Raw genomic sequence first — 24,585 nt, 5'->3', positions numbered from 1 at the left:
GTGTGTGCTGTGTATATATACATACATGCACATCCATGCACAAAGAAGCACTCATAAACTGCAGCGGCATTTAACCAGAAAGCACAGTGTGTTCAATTTAACACACACCCTTTCTCTTTAGTTCTGTACACAGACTCAGGCGCCTATGTCCGCCACTCAAAGACATGCAGCTCATAGCGTAATCACTCAAATTTTGAGCGGACCAGATGTTTTCTGTCCAAGTAGGACGTAACACATTCTCTCTCTTCCTGTAGGGAGTGTAAATGCCAGGTTATGCATGTCTCATTATGGATGGACAGGATGTCATGGTGGGGGCAGTAAATAAACCTAGACTCTCTACATTGAGACAAATCTATTTCACATGAAATCAATCATCGTTTACTCTTCCACAGCTCAAGAGTGCACTATAAATGCCTTACAGCAAGTACAGAACACAGAGACTGCTCAAAGGGGAAAACAGCTGTGTGTCTCAGTAAGGTGTTGGGTCGTCCTTGACCCATCAAAAAAGCTTCAATCCACCTTGGCATAGATTCCACACTTCTCTGAAACTGTACTGGAGGGATGGAACACTGTTCCTCCCAAAGACATTCCCTCATCTGGCGTTTTTATGGTGTCTAACACGTCTGTCCACAATCTCACAAATATTCAATCGAGACCTGGTGACTGTGAAGGCCTTAGCATATGATTTACATCGTTTTCATGCTCATCAAACCACTGAGTGACCCCTCATGCCCTGTAGATGGGGGCACTGTCATCCTGGAAGAGTCCCTTCACTGCCAGGGTCAAGCATTCAGGCCTGTACTGTTCTCTTGGTGTACCAACCTGCAGTAGCCCACTTGTCAAAAATGAGGATGACCTGTCTGACCCTATGACTTTTATCAATATCTCACTTCTGGTAGTTTCTGTACCACTGAAGTCTAAAATGTTCATTCGTCTTTGTTATGAGGGGCTTATGAACTGCAGCCCTGCTATTCTTGCTGACTCAGTCTGATCACATCCTGCATTGACATCCTCAGTAAGGCTGAATGACATGGACATAAAATGTGATGCTCAATGAAGTTGTTGGATATCACACTGATGATATGAGAAGTGACAGGTCATTATTAAAATAGGATGACTGAGTGTGCTGCAAGTACAGACACCTAACCACTCTTTTAAGCAAATAGCAATTTCTAAGCATCATTCACTACTGTGCAAAATAAAAATAATGAAATACTAACAGCTACTTACATTAGAAATGCAGGAACATTTCTGTGCACTGTAAGGCTGAATAAGGACACATGGTGTCACTGATGAGAAGCACTGCTCTTATGAAGCATCAAAAGCATTTTGACTGCAAATGGCACCCCCTTGTGGAGAATTCGTAGCCTGTGAAATATGAGCGAGTTCATGAGGTGCCTGCAACAATTAATAAATATCTATTTAATTCAAAAAAAGCTCCTTGCGATGATGCAGATTTGTTGTGACAATAGTCACTGATTCATACATTTTATCATACAGTCTAAGCATTTTGCACACAACACAGAGTAAATAATCATCATATTTTAAGCATTTTTATAGGCCTGTAGTTCAGGATACAGTAGTTTTTTGAGCTGTGCGTATGTGTGTTTTGTAATTCGCTGTTTGTAGGAGAGCAGGGTTCAGGCCCAGCACAAGGAAGCACCAGCTGCACTTCTTAAAATACGTTCCCACCAATCTAGTTATGTCACTTAAAGATGCCACAGAATGATAAACTGTATTTACATTGGCATAACTGAATAAGAAGAGCTCAGTGCGTCATTTGCAAAAGAGGGTAGTAAAACTGGCCATTTCCAAAATCATAACTGTTATGTATCAACCTGACTCATATTTATGCCCCCAAAGTTTTCATGCGACAACAAAGCAACGCCAAGAAAATGGTGGACTGCGTGCAGAGATGTACCTTTCCAGGCTGTGAGCAGGATGTGGACACTTCTTATATCCTTCCCAAGGAACTTTCTTTCTGAAGGCCCAACCAAGGTCAACTGGCATGGCTGATGCTCATCTTTAAACGAGGCTGAAGTTGGCTTCCTATTCGCCAGCTTCTTAATCTAATGTAATTCCACCTTACATGCTACAGCTTGTACAGGTGCCAGAATGAACCTGCTGCACCAGGTAAGGTGGAACAGAAAATTCACAAAACAAGCTGTTGACAGGCTTCACTCTGCAGTTGACACTGAAGAGAGGGGGGCAGCTCCACCCTTATTAGCATCCAACCCCAACTGCAACCTGTAAGTAGTTTGCTATGCTTTGTGATTTTTTAAGGTTGAAGCCAGGTGATGTTAATTTTTTAGGGTTTCATAGTGATTTAACAACTTCACGTTGTCGATATCGAAAAGCAAGTAGCTACTACAGGTAACATTAGCTACTAGAAAGCTCTGAGTAACTAGCAAAGCTAACTAAACAGTATGACGATGTAGCTTATTTACATGGAGGTTCATTTTATTTTCCTGCCTGTATCTATTTCGACATGTTGCTTCTGTGTGAGCCACGCAGTGCCTCGCTGTAAACCAGCAACCTGGAGCTGAGCTCATCATATTATTTATGAGCCCCCCCCAAAAGGGGGCACAGCTCCTTTCATTCTAGGGCTAAATCATAGGGTTGTAAATGGGTGTTAGAAACTGCAGTTGGGCATTTTTCACCCCATCCAAAGTCACATACCTTCTATTTAGACATTAGTGAATAATTTAAAATGCTGAATAAATGCACTCTATGGCACCTTTAAGCGCCGCACATGTGAGGTAATTTGATCTGTTTTGTCATCGGCAACCTGTAACGGTAAGTATATCACACTAACAACAAAAATATGCAGTCCTAATTCTCAGTCATCTGAGGAACAGTTGGCCCTCTGTTTTTCCTGTCGTACTGCACTACGTGCACTTTTGACCACAATTTTCAACCCTATTCACTTATTTATCTAAACGCAGCGTCACTTTAGCCACTTTTCCTATTGAAAGAAGTCAAGGTAAGTCAAGTGTTCTTTCCTAAAAATAACCTGTATGCAGTAAAATAAAATGTCCGTCTTCAGGCCCTGGTACAACACACAACAGCAGCACGTTACACAGGACTACATGAAGTGCAGATACACGACAGTGTGAAATGAGTCCATAATATACAATAAATACATCAGGCAATAAACATACAGGCCATGTGAGCTGATGCCATTCATGCCCTCCTCCAAAATCACTTCCATTTTTCCTTTTGCCATTTTAATCCAAAATCGAGGTCAACTGGGCCTGCTCAGCAGTTTTATACATGGCAAAAAGCATGAGAGTAGAAAGCCTGTTCATTTCTTAAATGTGTCATGCAGAGTTGTCTTCAAGCATCTGCACTTATGTTTCTCCACTCACTTCTTCAGGTTTTTCCTTCCATTTGTCCCCCGTCTGTACATCATGTTAGCTGCAAGGTTGAGATATACATGCTCTAGGCAGCCTGGGAATGCAGTGCTTTGAGAAATCTCGAAGCAATGATACAGACGATGACCCTGAACTAGTGTTAGACGTGAGAGGAGTAATATAATACTCGCATGCACAAACACACAGGCCCCACTTCAACACCCACCACTGACTCTTAAGCACTTTGCACAGAAAAACACACCAACGTTTCCCTGTTTGCCAAGAAGCTGTCACGCGTCACCCACTGAGAGGGTGCTTTATGGAACTCGCCACTGCAGAAGAAATTTCACCCACTTTCCAAAGAGAGAACAACAAACACTGGCCTGATGGATCTCTCTTTACACAGTGCAAGTCCCACAAACTACACTTTCTCTCTCGCTCTCTCTCACTCTCTCTGATGACAAAGCTCTTAATTGAGTTGTTCAGACTGTTTCAGGCCTTAACATGCTGATGAACATATAAAAGCTCTGTTTGGGAACAGCCTGTTCTGGGAGGAATGCTTGGAGGAAAAAAAAAGCTTTTTGAGCTAAATGTAGCATGGCAAGAGATGGACACACAGATGTTCAGACAGTACCTGATGACTGGGTGCTGTCCTGGATGCAAATTTAGAAACCCAGCACCGTTATAACTCACTTAAAACAACTCAGCACTATGTAAACATGACAACGACTGAGATTATGTAACAAATGATGTGCTATGCTACATGGCTTATTATAAAAGAGAGTGTTAATTAAAAACTTTTAGTATTTTGGATAAAGCTCTGGTCCAAGAAGGCTTCTACTGCAGTTTTTTCATGACGACAATCTAACAGCTAAAACTGCTAAAGCATACTGTATGTACAGTCGTATGCAAAAAAATAAATACCTCCAGTCAAACTACATTTTTTGTGGAAAATAACTGACCTGCTCATTTTAGTGCGCTATTGCTATTTAATTGTGTAATTTAATTTTAACTCATTGAAAAAAATAAAACATACAGTATAAAATGTGCCATAACTTTTTTTCACAGGCCACATTTTACTTTACAAAATGCATTAATTTCAGCAAATAAACAGTCATTGTGCATTAAAGTATGCAAAAGTGTGTTCTATATAGACGATGTGTAACTTATTTTCATTATAAAAATTATTTGACCAGAGGCGCTAAAACATCTGCATACGACTGTATCTTTGCTCTGTTTTCGTTAGGTTAGTGGTGGTGCTGACAGTGGCTCTAAATAACAGGCTTGGAATGCACGCTGCAATGCCTGCCGAGTGTAATGAGACATTTTACAGTATCTATGTCATATACTTGGAACTGAATAGTAGCTTTTGTCAGTTCTGGCGAAGGTGAGATACTTAATGACGTAAATAAGTGCACACAGTCATGCTGCGGCAGTGTCCGTCATACAGAGAGAGGGGCATTTTAATGATGGCATGCACACACAGAAGCTACTGAAACATTCTGCTACACATAGATACTAATAGACAGACATGAGTGTGAGCTTACATATATAATCGTGCCCTGATATTTGGGAACTTCTCCGCTGTCGGAAGAAAACCTTGTATCTCCATTTTTGTAGTTTTTCAGTTTTTGACATAATTTGAAAATGCTTGTTGCCCTTCACATTGTGTGTAAATTTTGTGATGAATGGACCAAAAGAAATGGCCCAAAATGACTTGAAAAAAGTCTGGTTCCATTGACTTTCATTAAAAGTAAAGTAGGTTTTTTCCTTCTCCTGTAAAGTTACCATTTTAGAGATATGAGGTTTTGATCCAACAACAGCGATAAGAAACATGAAACAATTCATTCATGTACCATCACTTTTGGAACAAAACCTTGTTTCTTCATTTTGTCTTTCTCTTACAGTCAGTTCCCCTCCTTGTTGAACATGTTTAATGTTTCATGATAAATGGCCTGACAGAAATGCTCCAAAATTATTCGGAAAAAAGATAATGAAAGAAGACCGAAAATTTTGTCATGACAAGTTTGAACATCCCCTGGTCAAATAACACGTTTTGTTGATTTTCTAAGTGAAAAGAAGTTAACACACCCTCTACAGTGAACAAGCTTAAATACAGCTTTTCTCTGCAAATTTTAGTGCACAATTTCTATTTATTTACTGGACGTTCAGTTCAGCAAATAAACAGTAACTGTACCTGACAAAGTACAGAAGCATGTTTCCTGTATCAGAAACGTACTTTCATTCGATCAGGGGTGTGCAACCTTTTGCATATGACTGTGTGTTTTTAAAAGATAATTTTCTCTCAAAAAGTTTTCCCCACACTCTGCACAGATTGTCTTTTCCAAAAAAACAAGCCAGCATGAGTGCCAGGAGTAAAGCGGCATTCCTTAGAAGCAAATTCCACCCCATTACTACAAAAACAACCACCCAGGAAAACACAGAGAGGACGAAATCAAACCCCACATGACATAGAAGGGCCATATTTCTCCTTTGAGCTGTTTGTCGTGTTGAAAGGCAAACACGCAACGCATTTTATCTGCTAATGTACGCAATTAATCACCGCAGCTTTGATTAATGGGTGCTTAAGCTGGGCTTCTAAATCGGGATATGCATTCCGCTGTGTTGCGGTCCGCATTTCGCTTTCTGATGGCGGTTTGCAGGTCTGGCCGTGTGCGCAGCTGTCGAAGAGCTCCAATCCAACTTGCCGATGGATGGAGTAACAACAGAAAATCAAGCGTCGGGCGCACGGCCAAACCACCTGGGAGAGATCCAAAGTGCCGTCAAGCTCCACGGACAAGCCAGAGAAAGAGAGAAATAACAATCCATCACCTGTACTGTGAAGTACAGATTAGGAGTAGACAGAAAACAAACAGGAATAAGTGGAGCCTTCATTACGGCATTAGATACACTACCGGTCAAAAGTTTGGAATCAGCGTTCAAAAGTTTGGAATCAATATTTTTAATTTAAACAAAAACAACGTGGTTGCAGACAAGTGTACACTGATTCTAACATAAGTTGTAGATGTGCTCAGAATGATGAACGGATCTGTAGAAAATTTGAAAATGACTGAAAAAGTTGCATAACACCATCAATGAAGTGACAATGAAAATAATGTCCAGAAATCATCACATTACAGTTGTGAAGATCTGTGAAAATCTGAAGGCAGATAAGTTGACAAAAGATATAAAAGTAAATACAGAATAAAACATCAAAAATATCATTTGCTGAAGTGTTTATAGTATTTAAATCCACACTCTATAAGTTTACTGTATATTACTGTATATATAACAACATTGTTAATGATTCCAAACCTTTGAATGAGGTGCATGTAGTTGACCATACTACTAAGAAGCTTCACATGATCATGTTTATTTGTAGTGACTTTTGACCAACTAGACCATAAAAAACAATTCTGTTTTTAAACATACTGACTCAGAAGTTGGCAGCTATGCTCTCTGCACTTGCCTCTAACAAGCCTCTGCAGGAGACGTTGCTGTGATTTGCTTACTGTCACTTTCTCAGTCTAATGGAGTCGGATGTCATCATCCTGAGAACTTAGAAAATTATTTCGTATTCATATCTCAACAAAACAGAGAGCAGCCTGGCCAAAAAAATAAATTAATTCATTAAAAACAGAAACTGGAAAAATCCCTGCAAGTAGGCTGTACAGAGTAAACTCATTATATATCTTAAACAACACTGGACCTAGTCTGCACAGCAATAAGGGCTGTAGTGATCAATGACTGTGCCAGCTTTGCTTCAGTTGAAATGCTGGAACAGTTACATTCACATGTCAGCTCAATAAAAGCTCTGCCAAATATTCAAAATTTCTGCATAATTAAATCATGAAGATGTAAGCAAAGTCTTTGAGGGTAGTTTGAAATGCTCCATTTTAGAGAAATTAAGAGTCAGAATTGTTCACAGTGGTGGTGATAGGAACCAGATGTCTGAAGAGTTTAATGCCTCTAAAAGCTCCTCACAGAAAACGACTTCACAAATGTTTAAGAATACGCTGCCTGATGCCTGAGACACTGTTTCACAACAGTTTTGAGCTCAAAATGATTTTAGTTTAAAGTGTATTTTAAGACACATTTATGGTGGTGAGGCACAGTTGTATGCAAAAGTGTGAACGCCCTCAGTAAAATGACGTTTTGTTGATTTTTTGTTGAATTGAAAATAAGTTAGATAAAAAATAAAACATAAAATGTTAAATGTGTCATAACTTACATGGTTCATTTTTTTCCAGTATGTTAAATTAAAAAAAAAGAAAAGAGGTTCAAGCATGCAAAACTTGTAATTTGACCAGGGGCACCTAAACTTGTGCACATAACTGTACATGCAGTGTTGTAAGGCAAAATATTACCGAAAAAGAACTATTTTTTTCAGGTTTACCACTTCTTTACCATTATCAATATTCCATATAGAAACTCATAAGACATGTAGGTTCACTGGGCATTTTAGATAGTAATTAAAATGGATATATTTTATGGATATAGTTATAGACATTGTGACCTGCTCTCTCATCACCACCACTGTAAACAAAATCTTTGTCAAAATCTTTTACATCAAATCACTATGAATAAGTTTGCATCACTATGTTTATATTATGCAGAAATTTTGAAAAAATGATGGAATTCCCCTTTAAAGCTTCACTACTAGATACAACTGATATTAACAGACTTCATTGTTCACTGGTTTTCCCCATAAAGCATTTGCCACAGCTCAACAATTAGATATTTGCTTTCCTGTTGTACATCCACCGCAAGGACCCTGTACTGACCCCACATTGTTGCCTGCAGCTATATTTATATATCTGAAGTGTATTTTGAGTGTTTGACATAGTACTTCCACACTGACGTTTCCTCACGTCCTCTAGAAAAAAGGCTTCTTTATCTACCATGCTTGCCTCTCTCCCTCACTGCCTGTGACGTAACTTAAAAAAAGGTTACTTAACCCCTTAAATATTATTTAACTCCTTAAATTCACAGACGTACTACATCCTTATTGTTGAGTTACTTCAGAGACAACAATGTAAACTGACTGTGTAACTCGTAAGTTATATAATAGAGGAACAGAAGACTGGGCCCACTGGAGGTTCCTGACCATTTAAAGGGTTTCTTTCTTAATCTTTGTACAACCCCGTTTACAAAACGCTGGGGCGCTGTGCAAAATGTAAATAAACACAGAATGAAATGATGTACAAATCAGTTCTATTTAATAGAAAATAGTACAAAGATGACATATCAAATGTTGAAACTGAGAAATTTCATTGTTTTCTGATAAACAGCCGATATTATGATTTTTAATGAATGATTTAATGAATTGATTCAGATCAGCAATTTTATATCAGCTGTTTCTGATCTCTGTTCTCACATAGACAATAAACTGAATCTTCTGTCAGTCAGTTGGTATTTAATTTAACTCTATCCTTTCTTTTCCTTCCTTGCTTCATTTTCTTATTTCCTTCTTTGTGTCTTTCTTTCTTTCTTTTTTGCTTCTCTTTTTCTTTTTTTCTTTCTTGCATCTTTCTTTTTGTTTCTAATTTTGCTTCTTTGTTTCTTTATTTTTCTTTAGTTGTTTGCTTTCTTTCTAATTTTCTTTCTTCCTTTCTTTCTTTCTTTCCTGCTTTTCTTCTTTCTTTTCTCTTTGCTCTCTTTGCTTTATTTTTTCCTTCCTTCTTTCTTTGTTCTTTGCTTTTTCTTTCATTTTTCCTTCTTTACTGCTTTCCTTTCCTTTTTGCTTCTTTTATTCTTTTTTCACTTTCTGGTTTCTTCCTTTTTTCCTTCATTTCTTTCCATTTTTCTTTCGTTTTTATTTCTTTGCATTCTTTGCTTCTTTCTTTCTTACTTTCTAATATCGCTTTTCTTTTTCCTGTCCTTCTTTCCTCCTTTTCTTCTGTCTTTTCTCTTTGCTTCATTTTTTCCTTCCTTCATTCACTCTTTCTTTCCTTTTTTCTTTTATTTTCCCTTCTTTATTGCTTTCCTACTTTTTTCCTTTTTTGCTTCTTTCTTTCTTTTTTCACTTTCTTGTTTCTTTCTTTCTTCCTTCATTTCTTTCCTTCTTTCTTTGCTTTTTTCTTTCTTTTTTTGTCTTTGCATTTTTCTTCTTTCTTTCTTTCTTGCGTTTGTTCCTTCGTCTGACCACAACAGGGTAAATCACACCCTCCATATGGCTTATGAACAGGGGCTGGCACAGAGAGAACAGGTCATTACTCCTGCCGTGACAGCAGTGTGAGAGCGGCTCGGTTGCTGATGGTGCCTCTGCAGGATGAGGGAACAGAAAGGTTGTGCGCTTTGGCTGTGGGGAGCAAGTCCAGACAGCGGAGTCCTTGGCAGTGCCTGATGGCAAATTAGACATAGAGGGAACATGAAATGGAGCGAGGGAAGGAGTGATGTCAACAAGAGGTCACCCTGGCGTGCTACGTGTGGGGTGACAAAGAGCTGATGAGAGAGGGGGGGAGAGCGAAGGAACAAAAAAAGAGAAGGGAACGCATGTCGGCTCACCTGCATTCATTCAATGAGATCTGATTAGAATAGAGAGTGATGGAGGGAGTCCAGCACACTTTGGTGGGAAAGGTACAAGAACACGACTGGACAGTCAGTGCCCAGAAACACATCTCATGCCCAGCACACTAATGCCTTAGTGCATAATCTCTCTCCATCTCCTGTGTTTTGTATGCAACAGCTCCTTTGGAGCTTTTGTGTGGAGGGTTTGGTAATGCAGGCTTGGCTGCACTGCCTGCATCTATCATTACATTCGAATAAAGTACATGGAACCAGCCCAGCATAAACTGCCTGAGCAAATGCAATCAATAACCCTGAGTATGTGGTGTGTGTGTGTGTGTCTGTGTTAGCCCTGTGTCCAGTGACAGTTTACCAAAGTACCGCAGTAACAGCCCTGAGTGATGGTAGACACCAAATTGGATGCTAGTTTAAAAACATGTCTTTCATGCAAACCATAGGAAGACATTAGTATTCATACATATTAATATATCTGACCTTTTAAATATTTAACATTGTTAACATTAATGTTTTAACATTAATTGATGTCCTAGATTAAAGCTACACTACTTAAGATTTATGAATTTGGAGACCCCTCTGGTGGAAATGTGTAATTGTATGCAATGTGTGGAAGAACATTTTGTAATGCCGGTCGTGCTTCAGACCCCTCCCCCGAGGGGATGAATCTGATGATTGCGATTTCACCAAAACTTGGTGACTATTGAGTCTACTATTGTCATCATATCTTAATCAGTATAATATAGATTTTGCGTTTTAGACCTTAACATCAAGCCTCTTTCTGAGTCTGTATGTGTTAAACATTAATACATAAAGACATGTAATGCGTCAGAAAAACTCCTGCAACTTTTAAATGATTATTTCAGGCTTTACAGGGCGACTCGCAGCAGCACAAGCACATCATTTTTAGTGTGTTTCTTCCTCTTGACTCAGTAATGCTCTTTCTTTCAATTTTAACTGCATCAATCTTACATAGTGAAGCCTTAACATCACATTTCTTTTACCTAACAGATGTTCTGTAAACACAGTTGCGCTCAGTGCAGCCGGTAGAGATCACGCCTGTACAAAAAGCTGCCCATATATCGTGGTGTACATTTTAGGACATCCTCAGAACTCAGTGTCAGGTTTTAAACATCAGATAAAACAGCTACAGTTCTCGGGAGGGGGGTCATTTCAAACGGCTTTATGTCAAATGGCATTAGCGATCAAGGCATCAAGCTAAGCTAAGTGGCCTCAGACAGCTGTTTTGTTTGATATTTGCAATTCTGTTCTTTATTACAAGAACTACAACACTTTTATGGGAAAATTCTGTTTATGTTCTTTTATTACACAGATTTTAACCTTCAGCTCACACTTTATCATTGTATTTTCTCCTGTACCCACTTAAGTGTTAGAAACTTCCACCCAGGTGCCCGAAAAAGAGGTCTCTGTTACTGGCACAGGCCTAGTCTTCGTGTATTAGTGTGTGGTAGTGAAACACACAGGGAGAATGAGAGACAGAAAGAAAGTGAGGCAGAGGAAATTGTGCAGAATAAAAGAAAAATACAAAATAACGGCACCGAAGTGGCAAAGTGACAAAGAGATGCTGCATGGAACATTTGTTCCAAGTGGGCTAATGCAATGTGTGTGTGTGCAAGGGGTGTGTGGTGGGGAAAAGAAAACAAACAGCATATGGAATACACATCAGGGCTGATAAGGATCAGCACCCCGTGATGTAAGGTCTACAACAATCGCCTGTTTTAGCACTGAGCAAAGACATGGCTAATGTGCCCATTAGAACAGACTGAGAACAATGAACGCAATGGGTGTTAGATGAGAGAGAGAGAGAGAGAGAGAGAGAGAGAGGGAGAGAGAGAGAGAGAGAGAGAGAGAGAGAGAGAGAGAAGCAGTAATTGTGATGGTAATGGCAGTTTAGACATATCTGACAAACATGAAGGATGAGTTTGGCAAAAATTAAATTTGCACAAGTTACTCAAAGCCAAGAAATGTTTGGGGTCCACATTTTGCTTTTTACCTGCGGGAAGTAAAAGTGTGGAGGTGCTGTGTCCTACTATCTGTTCTCCTCCTACATGGCCTGCTGTTAGTGTGTGTGTGTGTGTGTGTGTGTGTGTGTGTGTGTGTGTGTGTGTTTGTGTGTGTGTGAGGGTGGACAACATGGACAGGCTGCTGACTGGCTACAGCTGCTAAAGGAGAACCCTATGCTGGCCACTTGTGACATTTTAAACTGGTATTTTTACATAAATTGTTATGACTGTATTGATTTAAAACACAATAATGTGGTAGATCCACCAGACCACTGAGTAACAAACACATCAACACCACACAAGGGTTTAATTATTCCACACTGTCCTACTGTGTCACAAACCACATCAACTAGTCTAAAGAATTTTCTTGATGTATTTTTACAGAAACCATTTGGGGTATTTGGGTGACTATTGAGTTTTAGCCTCGCAGCTCCAGTTTTAAGCTAAAGAAGCAAAATTTGGACTCCAAACATGTCTTGGCTGATCAACTACATCTAGGATAAGTGGGTTCATTTGATTTTTGTAAAACGTTTCTTTTAGTTTTGTGTTCATGCTATTTTTCTGATGCCTCTAATTACCAGTAGCTTAAAGCAATAGTTTAAATCAGTGTTTCTCAGCCCTGATCCTGGAGGCCCACTGCCCTGCCCTTTTCAGTGTTTTGCCTGCTCTCAACACACTTGATCCAACTAATCAGCTCATTAACAGCCCCTTACTGAGTTGAAGTGGGTGCATTAAAGCAAGGAAAATGGTAAATTGTGCAGGGCAGTGGGCCTCCAGGACCAGGGTCGAGAAACACTCATTTAAATCAAATTTAAACATGTTTCCCTTGAATGTCTGACACAGTTTCAACATGTTTTTCACTATAAGATGGACAAATAAAGTAGATATAATTCAAGCCATACAACAAACTTACAATGTCAGTAGGTTTGAGATTATAACCTGACAAGGTTTATATCTTCATAAGAATTCATTTTTGCTAAATTCTCACTTTCAGATAAAGTTTGACCCATGGTCAAACCTGTGGACATGATCTTTAGATCCCGGATGGCCTAAAAACAAACCCAACACCACTGTCCGGCATTATGCCCCTCAGCACTGCTGTCCTCCTCTCGGCCCTCCTCACAGGACTCATTACCTTTCTTCTGCCTTCTTCCATCCTCAAACTTGCTCTTTCCACTTCCTCCAGCCTGTATCCACAGCTCCTTTCCCTTCCTCTTGCTCCTCCTCAGCTGGCCCCACCCACTCACCCCCGTTCTCTCCCCTCCCTCTGCTCTCGACCGCCAGGACACAATGTTCTCGGGCTTGTTTGGGGAAACGGTAGAAATAAATAAATTAGAGGGAGTAGGACGCCATCATTATGACCAACTGCAGGTTCGAGCCGGGGGAAAATAAACAAAAAGGCCGAGCGAGGTGAAGGCTCCCTAAACCCGCCTCTATTCACCACGTATGAGTATGAGTCAGACGTACAGACCGCAAAGCAGACAAATAAAGAAAGCTGTGTACCCACAATTAAAGACACAAGGATGCTCTAGTTTCTCTATTGCACAGCGTCCGCTAAAGCCTGGGTTACGTTATACAACTTCTACTTCGATTATAGCCTCGAGTCTGTGCTGTCCGACTCTAATCTGCAGATTTTGGGGCAGCGGGAGTCAACGGTCAGGAACAGAGCGTATTTTTTGACTAGGAACTAGATATAATCAGCACTCCTAGGATGTTTTCACACCTAGCTTGTTTGCTGAAGTCCAAGCCAGAGTTCGGGTTTTGGTGATTGTATCTTTTTCATTTAGTTTGGTTGGTTTCACACTGCAGTGGCTAAAGTGCACCAAATTACACATGTGGGTGTTTGTCAATTGGTCAGAAATGTTGCAGGGATACAAGTGCTCTGTTACTCCCACATTTGCCACCCTAAAAAACAGAAAATACCAAACAGGGATGCTTAACATCTATGTGTATCACAATCAAAGCAATTATTAAACCCTAAATAATAAACCTTACCTGCTTCCTGTGTTTTTATGATTGGTTTGTCAATGTGAATTTAACCAATCTGGTCGCTAATGCTGGGCCAAAATATGCTCCATGATCCATGTGCCAAAGTAAAAGGCATTTTATGGCTGCTCTGCTGTTATTAGCAACAGCTCCTGCTGTAAGAACCATATGAGCGTTTGTGACGACTCAATGTTAAACCAGGCATATTATGTGGTTGGTATAGCAATGATGAGTTGCTAGAAGATGGCATGCTCTGATATTGAATCCCCTAGTTTGGTGAGGAACATTGTAAAAAGCGGTCCCCACCAGTGGGGAACTGAATCAGAGTTCACTTAGAAGCGGTTATTTGTTTGGTTATTTGGTGAGAACATGAGTACGGATAGATTGTTCACACTTGTCAAAATAGTCCAAATCGAAGAAAAATATAATAGATCCCCACCAAACAAGGTAGGTGTGGAAGCGGCCTTAAAAATAAAGCTTATTAATTCTTGGCTTGGATGTACGGTTCTAGAAAAATCTTGACTTTTTACATTATGGGGACGTTCTTTAAACTTTAAAGAAGTTCTTCCGATTCACAGATTTGAAAAACACAATTGGCTCTTTACGGCTCTCATACCAGTTCTCAGGGCCCCCAACACAGTCCACATTTTTCTCAATCACAACATAAAGCAAAAAGTTGGAGGTTTCTGAGGACTGCTCCTTTTTTTTACCTTGCTTCTTCATGTTCCTAGTCATATTAAGCACAAATTCATCATATGATAACATTTAAAAGACATAGTTCTTGTTTCCCTGTCAACTTCCATCAAAATATAATGAGTTTTGTCTGCCTCTAAAACGTCTTCTCATTTTTGATGACATCACCATGCACCAGCAGGGTGGGGAAAATACTACTAACCAATAATATCAATAATATGGCCCCACCAACCCCATCTAGCAAGTGGTTTTCTGATATCTTGGCCTGTTTTACTCGTGAAGAGCTATTTATTTTGTCCATGTACAGCAGGTGCACGACAAAAGAATTTAATATAAATCAATGTACCTACACTCCACCCTGCTACCCGCAGTCCGATCAGATCACTCTTTAGGCTAGCAAGTCTAATAAAACAGAACATTAAAAACAAAACGCTGAAGAAAAACACAGCGATGACGTGGCAATATCAGTAGTATCAGCAATGCAGGACGCTTCAGGAGACTATGCAGGACAGTGATCTGCAAGCAAGACACTACAACTGAGGAGGAGTTTGGACATGCAGTCACTGCTGTTCTCCCTGCACACTGGTGATGAAAACTGGACACTGTGTTCATCTTATTTTCATGTTCACCCTGCATTCACATGATTTTAGCCCTCAGTTCATATAAACTCTGCGTTTACACAATGAAATCAATGCTACTGAATTACTGAAAGTAATAACTACATACTGATGAAGCTTATTTTTCCGCTCATAACAACATGAACTGCTTTTTAAGTGGCAAAATGTTTCTCAGGGTCCTGCGATGCGAATAATGACAATTAACTAAACAAGATAATAGGATTAATCAAGATTCATTGTTTAAACTGTCTGACAACCATAATCTAAACACATACGCGTATCTATCTAAACACGCTCGATGCTAAGATGAACTTCAAAACTGGGTTCAATGCAAAACATGAAAAAGATCCTGTAACCAGATGCATCCCTTTCGCATTACATGCAAATGAAATATAACACTGGAAATGAAAGCCTTAAACCCCTAAATAGCAATGAAACCGTCAACATCAAGCATTTGCATAGAATAATAAAACAGGGTGTCCAACTCCACACTTTGGTGATTTTTTCAGCACACAACCTGCAAGGAGGTAGATCTCCAGGAAGAGGGTTGGTGGCAACTGTTGTAGAGGTCATGTGGTGTGAGGTTAGATCTCCACCTAGTGGTCAATTATGGCAACCAGCACTATGCTTTTTAAACTGGAATTAAATGAGTACCACAAGCCAGAATGAAACAGGCTGTGCTAAGACAGTATGCCTAATATTTTTAGGGCATAAAACTTAAAAATTAAACTCAGACTCAGAGTCAGACTGGACCCACAGCACCAAGCTTAGAACCTGACCCTGACTGTAGCCCAACAAACGTCTGTCAAAACCTGGCATCCATTCATGCACATGCATACAACAACATATGTAATTACAGAATGGCATATTTAGATAGTTTAACATTGCATAGTTGTGTGGAGAAAGAATAAAGTAGAGCAGAAAATCCGTGTGCAGAGATGGGCTGGGGGAAACCCAAAGGTCAAAATCTGAGTGCAAAAAACATCTGGGAAATGATGGCCAAACCTGACCGAACCGAAATGCGAATGAACGTTCAGGTCTTATCAGGATTGGACAAATATTTGATGCTCTTATTCAGAGTGTGGATGAGGTTTGTACCTTTGTCTGGAAGCAGCAGAAGAGCTGGGTCAGGTAAGGGTGCTTTCTGGCCAGAGCGAGGATGCGTTTCTCTGTTAGAGTGCAGTCCACATCATCATCCTGCAGAATCACATCTTTCTTCAGCACCTTCACTGCGTACACCTCGTCTGTGCCTTTCAGCTCAGCCAACATCACCTGCATGGACACCCAGACACAAACCCATCACTAATGCCTGCAGCATGCAGCAGGAAGGGAGCTCAGACTGACAGACTTGTGCTATTATCTCTTATTGATATATATGATATTCCATAAGATCAGGGAAGATGAGGGCAGTGATTTAGAGGAGCATTACAGAGAGTAATGGAGTCCTTTTACAGCTGCTATAGGCCGTGAAAGCAATTCACAAATGAAGCATTTCATAAGCAGGCCAGTTTATGCCCCCCGTTTATGTCAACCTAAGGAAGGCTGGGAATCAGAAAAGCTTACCAAAAGAGCACGGCTTAGCCAAATTCTCGGCCACTATCAGAATCCATCCAAGGAAAATATGCTTTATGGGCAGTTATATATCAGCAAGAGTAGCAGTAGCTGAGAGGAAGGATGAGGCACACATTTCTGACACTTAAAAACATGATACCATTTCATGCTCCAAGCTAGAAGGCCCTACCTTTAAGTTTTATAATGACTTCCAGTGAAGTTTCTGCATAAATCAATTGTTGCGATCTAAACAAAGTCATTCAGAGTGGTTTGATGTGAAATGGCTCAGTGTAGAGAAACCAAGCAAGCAAGCAAGCAAAGTTTATTTATGTAGTGCTTTTTACAACGGGTGTTGTCAGAAAGCAGCTTTACAGAAAAATCTGTGTCCAAGCCCCCAACCCTCCTCTGGTCGACACTGGATAGCAAACCGACTCAGATTTCTTTGCAGTGGTGTTGATCAGAACCAGAGGTCACATTTAATTTACTATCCAAAGAAACCAGTGAACCTACACGTTTCCCGAGTTTTTGAAGTAATGTTGTTAAGGGTAAAACAGTGGTGAATCTGAAAAAATGTTTTCTTTGGGGACTATTTTGGTACACCCTGCATGTACCCCTCTGCAATGAATGGTTTCAGGTTTCATGTCACTACTTTAGCGCAAAACAACTGTAAAACAATGTCTGAGACATCAGACAGTGTATTCATAACCATCTCATGTAATAATTGTCTGTGAGGGAGCTCTTAGAGATGTTAAACTTGTCAGACGTCTGGTTCCTATCACCACCACAGTGAACGATTCTGACTCTAAGTTTTTCTAGAACAGAGCATTTCATAACAAATCACCCTGAATCACCCTTTGTTTACATCCTAATGAATGAGTTATGGTGGAATTTCTCTTTAAGCTTATTGCTTAAATTATTAGCCGTATCACTCTAAGCGTCAGTCATTATTGAGAAAAAAAATCATACTGACTTCATAAATGCTGACATAAATACTACGTTATATTATTTTTTATATATTATTTTGAAGTCTTTTTCAACATGCTTAAAAGTTGGATTAGGTGCTGAGATCCAGAACTAATCACTCAACATCAGTTCCTGACCTCACTAATGCTCTCGTGGCTGAATCAAACATTCCAACATCTAGTCTAAAGCCTTTCAGAAAAGTAGAGGATCTCACTGCAGCAAAAGGGGGACAAACTCCCTATTAATACTCTTGATTTCAGAAGAAAAGCTGAAAAGCTGGATAAGCAGGTGTAAAACTGAAAATACAGTGAACCATCAGGTAAAGTAATATAACTGTTTCACAGATACAAGATTTATATGATATAATATCATATCATAATATAATAAGATTGATATTGATAGTATATTGAAAGATTGGCATAAACGTTGATATGTTGGTAACTGAATGATGAATTGTAGAGTGGGTCACCTTCCCAAAGCTGCCCTTGCCAAGCACTTTGATGAAGGAGAAGTCCTCTAGACTCATTCTTTTCGACTGTAGCGTCTTCACTTCCCCGTTTTCTCTGCCTTCTCCCGTCTCTTCGGCTCCGCCCTCGTTTGGAGATGAAGGCGTTGCTGGTTTCGTCTCTTCTCCGCGGTGGTCAAACGAAAGAGCCTTTCTGATATTCTCCAGATCCTTCATGTCTGCATGAAGAGAGTCAGAGAGAGGCAATTTTCAAATATTAACGAAATCATTTTAAAGTGTTTGCTGTAAGTTCTCATCTGAACAACTCAGCTTGAAGTGTACGCATCAATGGGTGTGCACTGGAAACTGTCCCTGCTATACAGTAACACTTCATTTAGCCTTCAAACAGCCTTGGTATTTGACTAAATATTATCTACAGGTTCAGACCTTTAAGTGGTTCAGTTTAGGTTATAAACATGTATTATTGCTGACAGGTGGTGAGTGTGTGCATACCCTGGTCACATGGTGAAGTAGGGGCAGATTTGGAGCGATCCTCCTCTGTTTGTGGAGATATCGGTAGAGGCTGTGGGTCTGGACCTTGACTAATCTGTGGAGAATACAGTACCATCAAAATCAATCCATGCCAGACTATACATAATACAATACATTCTATGTGTATGATTCTACCATCCCAATCAGCCAGCAGCAATACAGAACCCTGCTTATGTAGAAATGCAGCCAAACTTGCAAGTTTTTTAAGCAATACTTGACCTAGATTACGAGAGGAGGTTCTGTAATGTAATCTGTAAGGGGTTTGACTGGACCATGATGTAGAGGATAAAGCATCTGTCATTTCCCCCAAATTATCACAGACAGCCAAGACTAAAATGTCATAGCCTGGATGTAAACGTCAGTGTTACACAGCGGTAATGCACCCAATAACAATAACAACATAGCACACAGCAAGCATGGAAAAAAGAAACAGAAAACAAATACCGTAGCTTACAGGTGATCTAAAATGAAGATAAACTGTAACTGTATATGTTATGTGTCATTTTAGAGGCATAAGCTATAAACAGGTGTTGTTGTCTATTATCATCTTTCACTATTACATTGCCATGAGGTCACTTTGAATACTGGGAAATTCCAGGTTCAGTGAATTACAAAAGGTATTTCACTCTAGAAGTATTACTCATTGTTGCAGACGGTGGACTCATACTGCTTTAAAGCCATAGCTCTCATCTGTAATCACTGAAATTAGAGTAGCACGGCAGGTAAAACTAATCCAGCTCAAATAGGGCTTCAGCCAGCAAAGCTTACTTACATTGTACTTTACAAGTAAAGCAAGGCAGTTAGTAAATTTCATTACTTCACAGAAAAACAGTAATAAGATGAAAGAGTGAAATAAGCTTAAAGAGGAGTTTGGACTGGACTCTGAGTGATAAGCAGAGCAGTCTAATCCACTGCAGAGGCTGAAAAAAGAGAATGTGATTGGAGAAGGGTGAAGTGAAGCCAGAAGAAATGAGACTAACTGCCACATAAGGGATTTATAGCAAAAAGTGGTGAACAAAAGCTGTCCAATCAAAAACTGCATGTTGCAGTGAGCTGGTCATATTCCCATATTTCTGTGAGCCTACAATATTATGTTTCTCCCAGATCTTATAGTTTAATCTTATAGTTTAAAACTAGAAAGGTCAACGTGGTCATTTTGTTTCGGCAAAATAAAACCCCCATGTCTGTTCCCTGACTTTTACTTAGTTAATGCATATTTTAGTCTGACACTGTTATGAGACCGATATCAGTAACATTAGACTGCTTTTCGTCTCCGTGAGCCAGCTCTTTTGTCCACTATTCCAGCGAGTGGGCTGTTATTTTAGCAGTGGTTATTCAGTAGCCTACTCTCCTTATCACAAAATATCACTATAATAGAATAAACACTAACAATACAACAGAGTAGATCAAACATTACATGCTATGGCATACAAACCCATCAAATTCCTTATAAAGCTTCAGCTGGCTGTAAATATATGGCAAACCTTGCACTTTAACTGGACATTAATGAAATGCCAACACTCGAGCTAGTGACCGGTTGAGTCCCAACTGCAGAAACATCACTTTTTTACTGGGGTGGCAAATGTGCCCTGCTTTTACGTCTGGCCTGTATTCACACATACAGCCCACAAAATGTACAAGTTGCAGCAGAATGATCTGTTATGAATGAATTTCATGCTGATTATATTAAATAACATTTAACTAAATTGAGAGATTTACATAATATATATATAATATATAATATATATATATATATATATATATATATATATATGCTAGTTTTATGAATATAAGTCTGTTTCAAGCAGTTTACATGAACAATTTATCCAATTTCCTGTGACGGCCAATTTGATTAATTGGCCACCGACATTGAAAGCCAACTGCATAGTCTCTGTCTTCCAGTACTAGTACTGACACTTACGGTTTAATTAATAAATGATTTTAAAACTAATAATTGAAATTTGTCATCCAGACATTTTTGTGACTTATCCTAACATTACAAACATCTTTGTTTTTTTTTAATTATTTTCAATTGTGGTATAAATAAGCCTGTAAAATTCAAACGTCAAAATGACCTCTACAGTTAAGGAATTTGGCCTTTCTAGTGTTAAAAGTTGCAGTTATCACCATGCTTTATTTAGACTCAAAGATTTTGTCTGTAAATTGATGATGAAAGATCTGTTTATGATTTGTACTTGACGAAAAGTTACTACTGTGTGTACAGCCTTGTTTGGAGGGGAAAAAAACATTCTTTACATTGTAGGCATATTTTTGGGATTGGCAACAAAACAACCAGAAAAAAGTCAGAAATCAATCTTGTCGATGTAAAAAGTAAGTAGAATGTACATGTAATTTATAGTGTAACTAACTATGATAATAAATGTCTAATTACATAATTATATTTAGATAATATATCAATGTAAACAAAAACTACAGACTTCTAAGGGTTAAGAGAGCCAGTGTTGCCAGTAGAGCTTGAAAGCATGTTTAAACATTTAGGGTAATTAAGCAAGTTAAGTAATTTCCCAGCTTTAGTCGTGCCCATTCTGAGCCTAAGACAGTCCTCTGTTCCCCCCCACTTGCCTTTTTCCTCCTCTGTACGCTGCTGGAGATTTTATCGGGTGTCACCCCCAGGTCAGACAGCACTTTGGCAATACCCCGTGCGTCCACCCCGCAGTTAGGGGCCACGTTACTTTCACAGCGTCTGTGTACATTCATCTTACAAACTGGAGAGAGAGGTAGGGAGAGAGAGGTAGGGAGAGAGAGAGAGATGGCCAAAGATGTTAAGATACATTTCAGTGCATCTGAGTGGATGTATTTGAACGCGCAGCTCCACACAAAGCTCTTAACCCGCCACAGACTTCTACCATCTCTAACTCATCGCTTCACTCACCTTTGCACTGCAGCCCTTGTCGCATCAGCCCCCACAATAACGAGCCACAGTGGTCACAGAACGTGGGGACTTTGTAGTTGTGAATACTGAACTTGTGAGGCATATTCACGCTGAAGCGCTGAGAGCCCACCTGCAGGGGGCGACCAAGAACACACAACAAAGAGGGATCAGGAGCACGAAATTTGCTGTCATCAAGGCTGCCAGCTCTTTGACTACATTAAGACTCTTTGAGAAAAGAACACTTAAACAACATCTTTATAAACTAGCACTACCTGCATTTGCAACAAATATCCACTGATATTAAACTCAACATTTTTCTTAACATCTAGTAAATCTGCTACGCTGTTACCAATAAGGCGTATTATTTACATTTATGAAGTTCTCATTTCTAACTGCCATCAAACGTTTCTTCTAGTTACCAGCATCCACATTCTGCCAAGGTAAAACTGTATCACCACAGAAGTCAACAGGGTAGCTCTACATGATGAAGTGATTACATATTGTTTTTTGTTTGTTTGTGCATTTTTAACTTAAATAGGGCTCTCACTACACAATACGGGCTCCAAACGGGGTCAGTCATGTCAGTAAAACTCTTAATTGAACTATTTTTTTAAAGAACGTCAGGGAGCATGTTCTATACAGCGTGAATGATCTAGACAGTCACAGTTTCTCACCTCCTCCGCCATGTCTTCCTGTTTCTTCAGGCCTGCACACTTAGTTATGATGAGCTCATGGCAGCGTTTATGGACCACACACGTGCACACTGAGCATGAAAAACAAAGAATAAAATGTATATTTTCACTTTTTTTCATTAATAAAATATGTAATCTATCCAAGGGGTGCCCACACCTTATATACAATACATAATGATCCTTAAAAACAATTTGCATACAATGTTGTAACAAACTCTTTTATCTCTAGAATGATAACTTTATAGTACAAGGAAAAAACATTCACAACTTTGAAATATGTTAATGTAAAAGACTATTTTGTCATTTTGGGCCATTTCTATTGTTCCACTCATTATGCTGTATTCACAGAAGTTAAATGGCAGCTGGTATTTCTGAATGTTGTAACAAACTAAAGACAAAAAAATGACTTATTAGGGTTTTGATATGTTAGTGATGATATGTTTATTTCTGTTATGTATCAGATGAAGTGAGTGCAGAGATAAATGTGTAGTTGACAGGATATAACAGGCCTTACCTTGACACTGATAGCCCTGCTTTCCTAGAACACCCCTGTGTGGAAACAAAGAGAAATGTCTTTATTTACTTTATGATTGAGCATGTTTTCACCATAGACATACACTCACCATCCACTTTATTAGTTTTGACCTTTGAGAAGGTGGATCTACTTTGAGGTTCACCTTCCTTAGAGGTCCAATATATAGGCTTACAATTACAGACTGTAGTCTTGACATCCTCTACTCCACTGACCCCTTAAAATCCAAGGCTTATTACATGGTAAGGCTTATTATTCAGTAACTACATGGACTTCAGTGCAAACTGGTCGAGTTATTCTTAGGTTACAGAAGTGTGTAATAAGTCCTTGTGCCTGCTGGTGGCCCTGTCCGTTTGAAGGGTTAATTATTGGTCAGATTCTGACCACAGGACCGCTGTTAACCAGATATTATTTGGGTGGTGAACCATTCTCAGCACAGCAGTGACACTGACATGGAGGTGGCATGGTACATGATAGTGTGTGTGGTGCTGTTATTAGTGCATCAAGCACAGAACGGTGACTGGGGGTTTTACCCAAGGCAGGGACATCAAGTAAAGTGACCTGAATAAGCACGGTTTTCAGGTAAAGTGGCACACGCTTCTTATAGCCATGATCATTTATCATTATATTTTAAGAGTTAAAATGGTCATGACCACCATGGCCTGGAACAGTTATCATTATATGTAAGGCAGGATTTTTAATAATAGTCATGCATGTATACAGTTACCAACATTTGGCTATTATGGTGTCATACCATATAGATACTTCTGTGCGGTGTGACATAAAGAAGCTTGCAGCCATTCAAACTTAATAGTGTAGCTCATTTCTTTTAGGCCTACAGGTTCTATATTATAAAACTACTACATGTAATCATGTTAGATATAGACAAAATTCAACTAAAGTCTAACTTGATCAGTTATAATAAAACGGACAAGATGGCTATAAGGTTCCTATAAGTGTAAAGCCCTGTACTAATAACAAAACACTTTAGGTGAAAAAATGTCTAACTGTGTTCCAGGAACTTTAATATCCAAATAAAATATTATATATAAGTACTCAGTGCTGTTTAACACATTTATAAAGAAGGTTAACATATATGTATTCTTTGATCTATTCCTAAATTAGGCAAAGCAGTGACTGTGCAGATGCTGGAATTTTATTGTTACGTGAAACAATTTTGTCCAAATTGTAAAAATGCGTTAAATTTTTGTCTGTCCTATGTTGATATGATTTTTAATCTAAAAATATAATTTTATTTTGGTAATAAATCTTGTCCCGAAGATCTTTTGTCAGTGGAGTGAAAATGTATATTTTCACTTTTTTTCATTAATAAAATATGTAATTTAACCAAAGGGTGCCCACACTTTTGCATAAAACTGCATATACAATACATAATGATCCTTAATTTGCATAAAATGTTGTAACAAAACCTTTTATCTCTAGAATGATATCTTTATAGTACAAGGAAAAAACATTCACAACTTTGATATATGTTAATGTAAAAGACTATTTTGTCATTTTGGGCCATTTCTATTGGAAATCAGGTGCTTTTAAAAGCAGGAAGGTCTCTGAATTCCTTCTCGTATGGATATCTCAAAGGACAAAGACTAACTCTGAGAGGTCCATGGCCAGTCAAATCTCATTGTATTTTTTTTTGATAAGTTTGGCTAAAATACTGAAAAAAGGATTGTGTCAGTGATGTCACTGATGAAACATTAAATCATTTTCAAATAAAATAACATGAATGCAAAGACACACTAGA

General features: G+C 39.0%; 1 protein-coding gene across 1 annotated transcript in view; it reads right to left on the bottom strand.

Annotated features, from left to right (window-relative positions):
- The window catches only part of prkceb (protein kinase C, epsilon b), a 137,233-nt gene that overhangs the window by 34,684 nt on the left and 77,964 nt on the right, over positions 1–24,585 (bottom strand). Inside the window, exons 4-10 of the mRNA XM_036573827.1 lie at positions 22,806–22,840; positions 22,274–22,362; positions 21,600–21,729; positions 21,290–21,432; positions 18,668–18,761; positions 18,179–18,393; positions 16,294–16,467 (exon numbers count right to left, since the gene is read on the bottom strand). Coding sequence (XP_036429720.1) covers positions 16,294–16,467; positions 18,179–18,393; positions 18,668–18,761; positions 21,290–21,432; positions 21,600–21,729; positions 22,274–22,362; positions 22,806–22,840 — 880 coding nt within the window. The remainder of the gene's footprint in view (positions 1–16,293; positions 16,468–18,178; positions 18,394–18,667; positions 18,762–21,289; positions 21,433–21,599; positions 21,730–22,273; positions 22,363–22,805; positions 22,841–24,585) is intronic.

Source organism: Colossoma macropomum, unplaced genomic scaffold (assembly GCF_904425465.1).
Source record: "Colossoma macropomum unplaced genomic scaffold, Colossoma_macropomum, whole genome shotgun sequence".
Classification (NCBI taxonomy): Eukaryota; Metazoa; Chordata; class Actinopteri; order Characiformes; family Serrasalmidae; genus Colossoma; species Colossoma macropomum.
The sequence above is the reverse complement of the archived record's forward strand: the minus strand, read 5'-3'. Positions and strand labels throughout refer to the sequence as shown.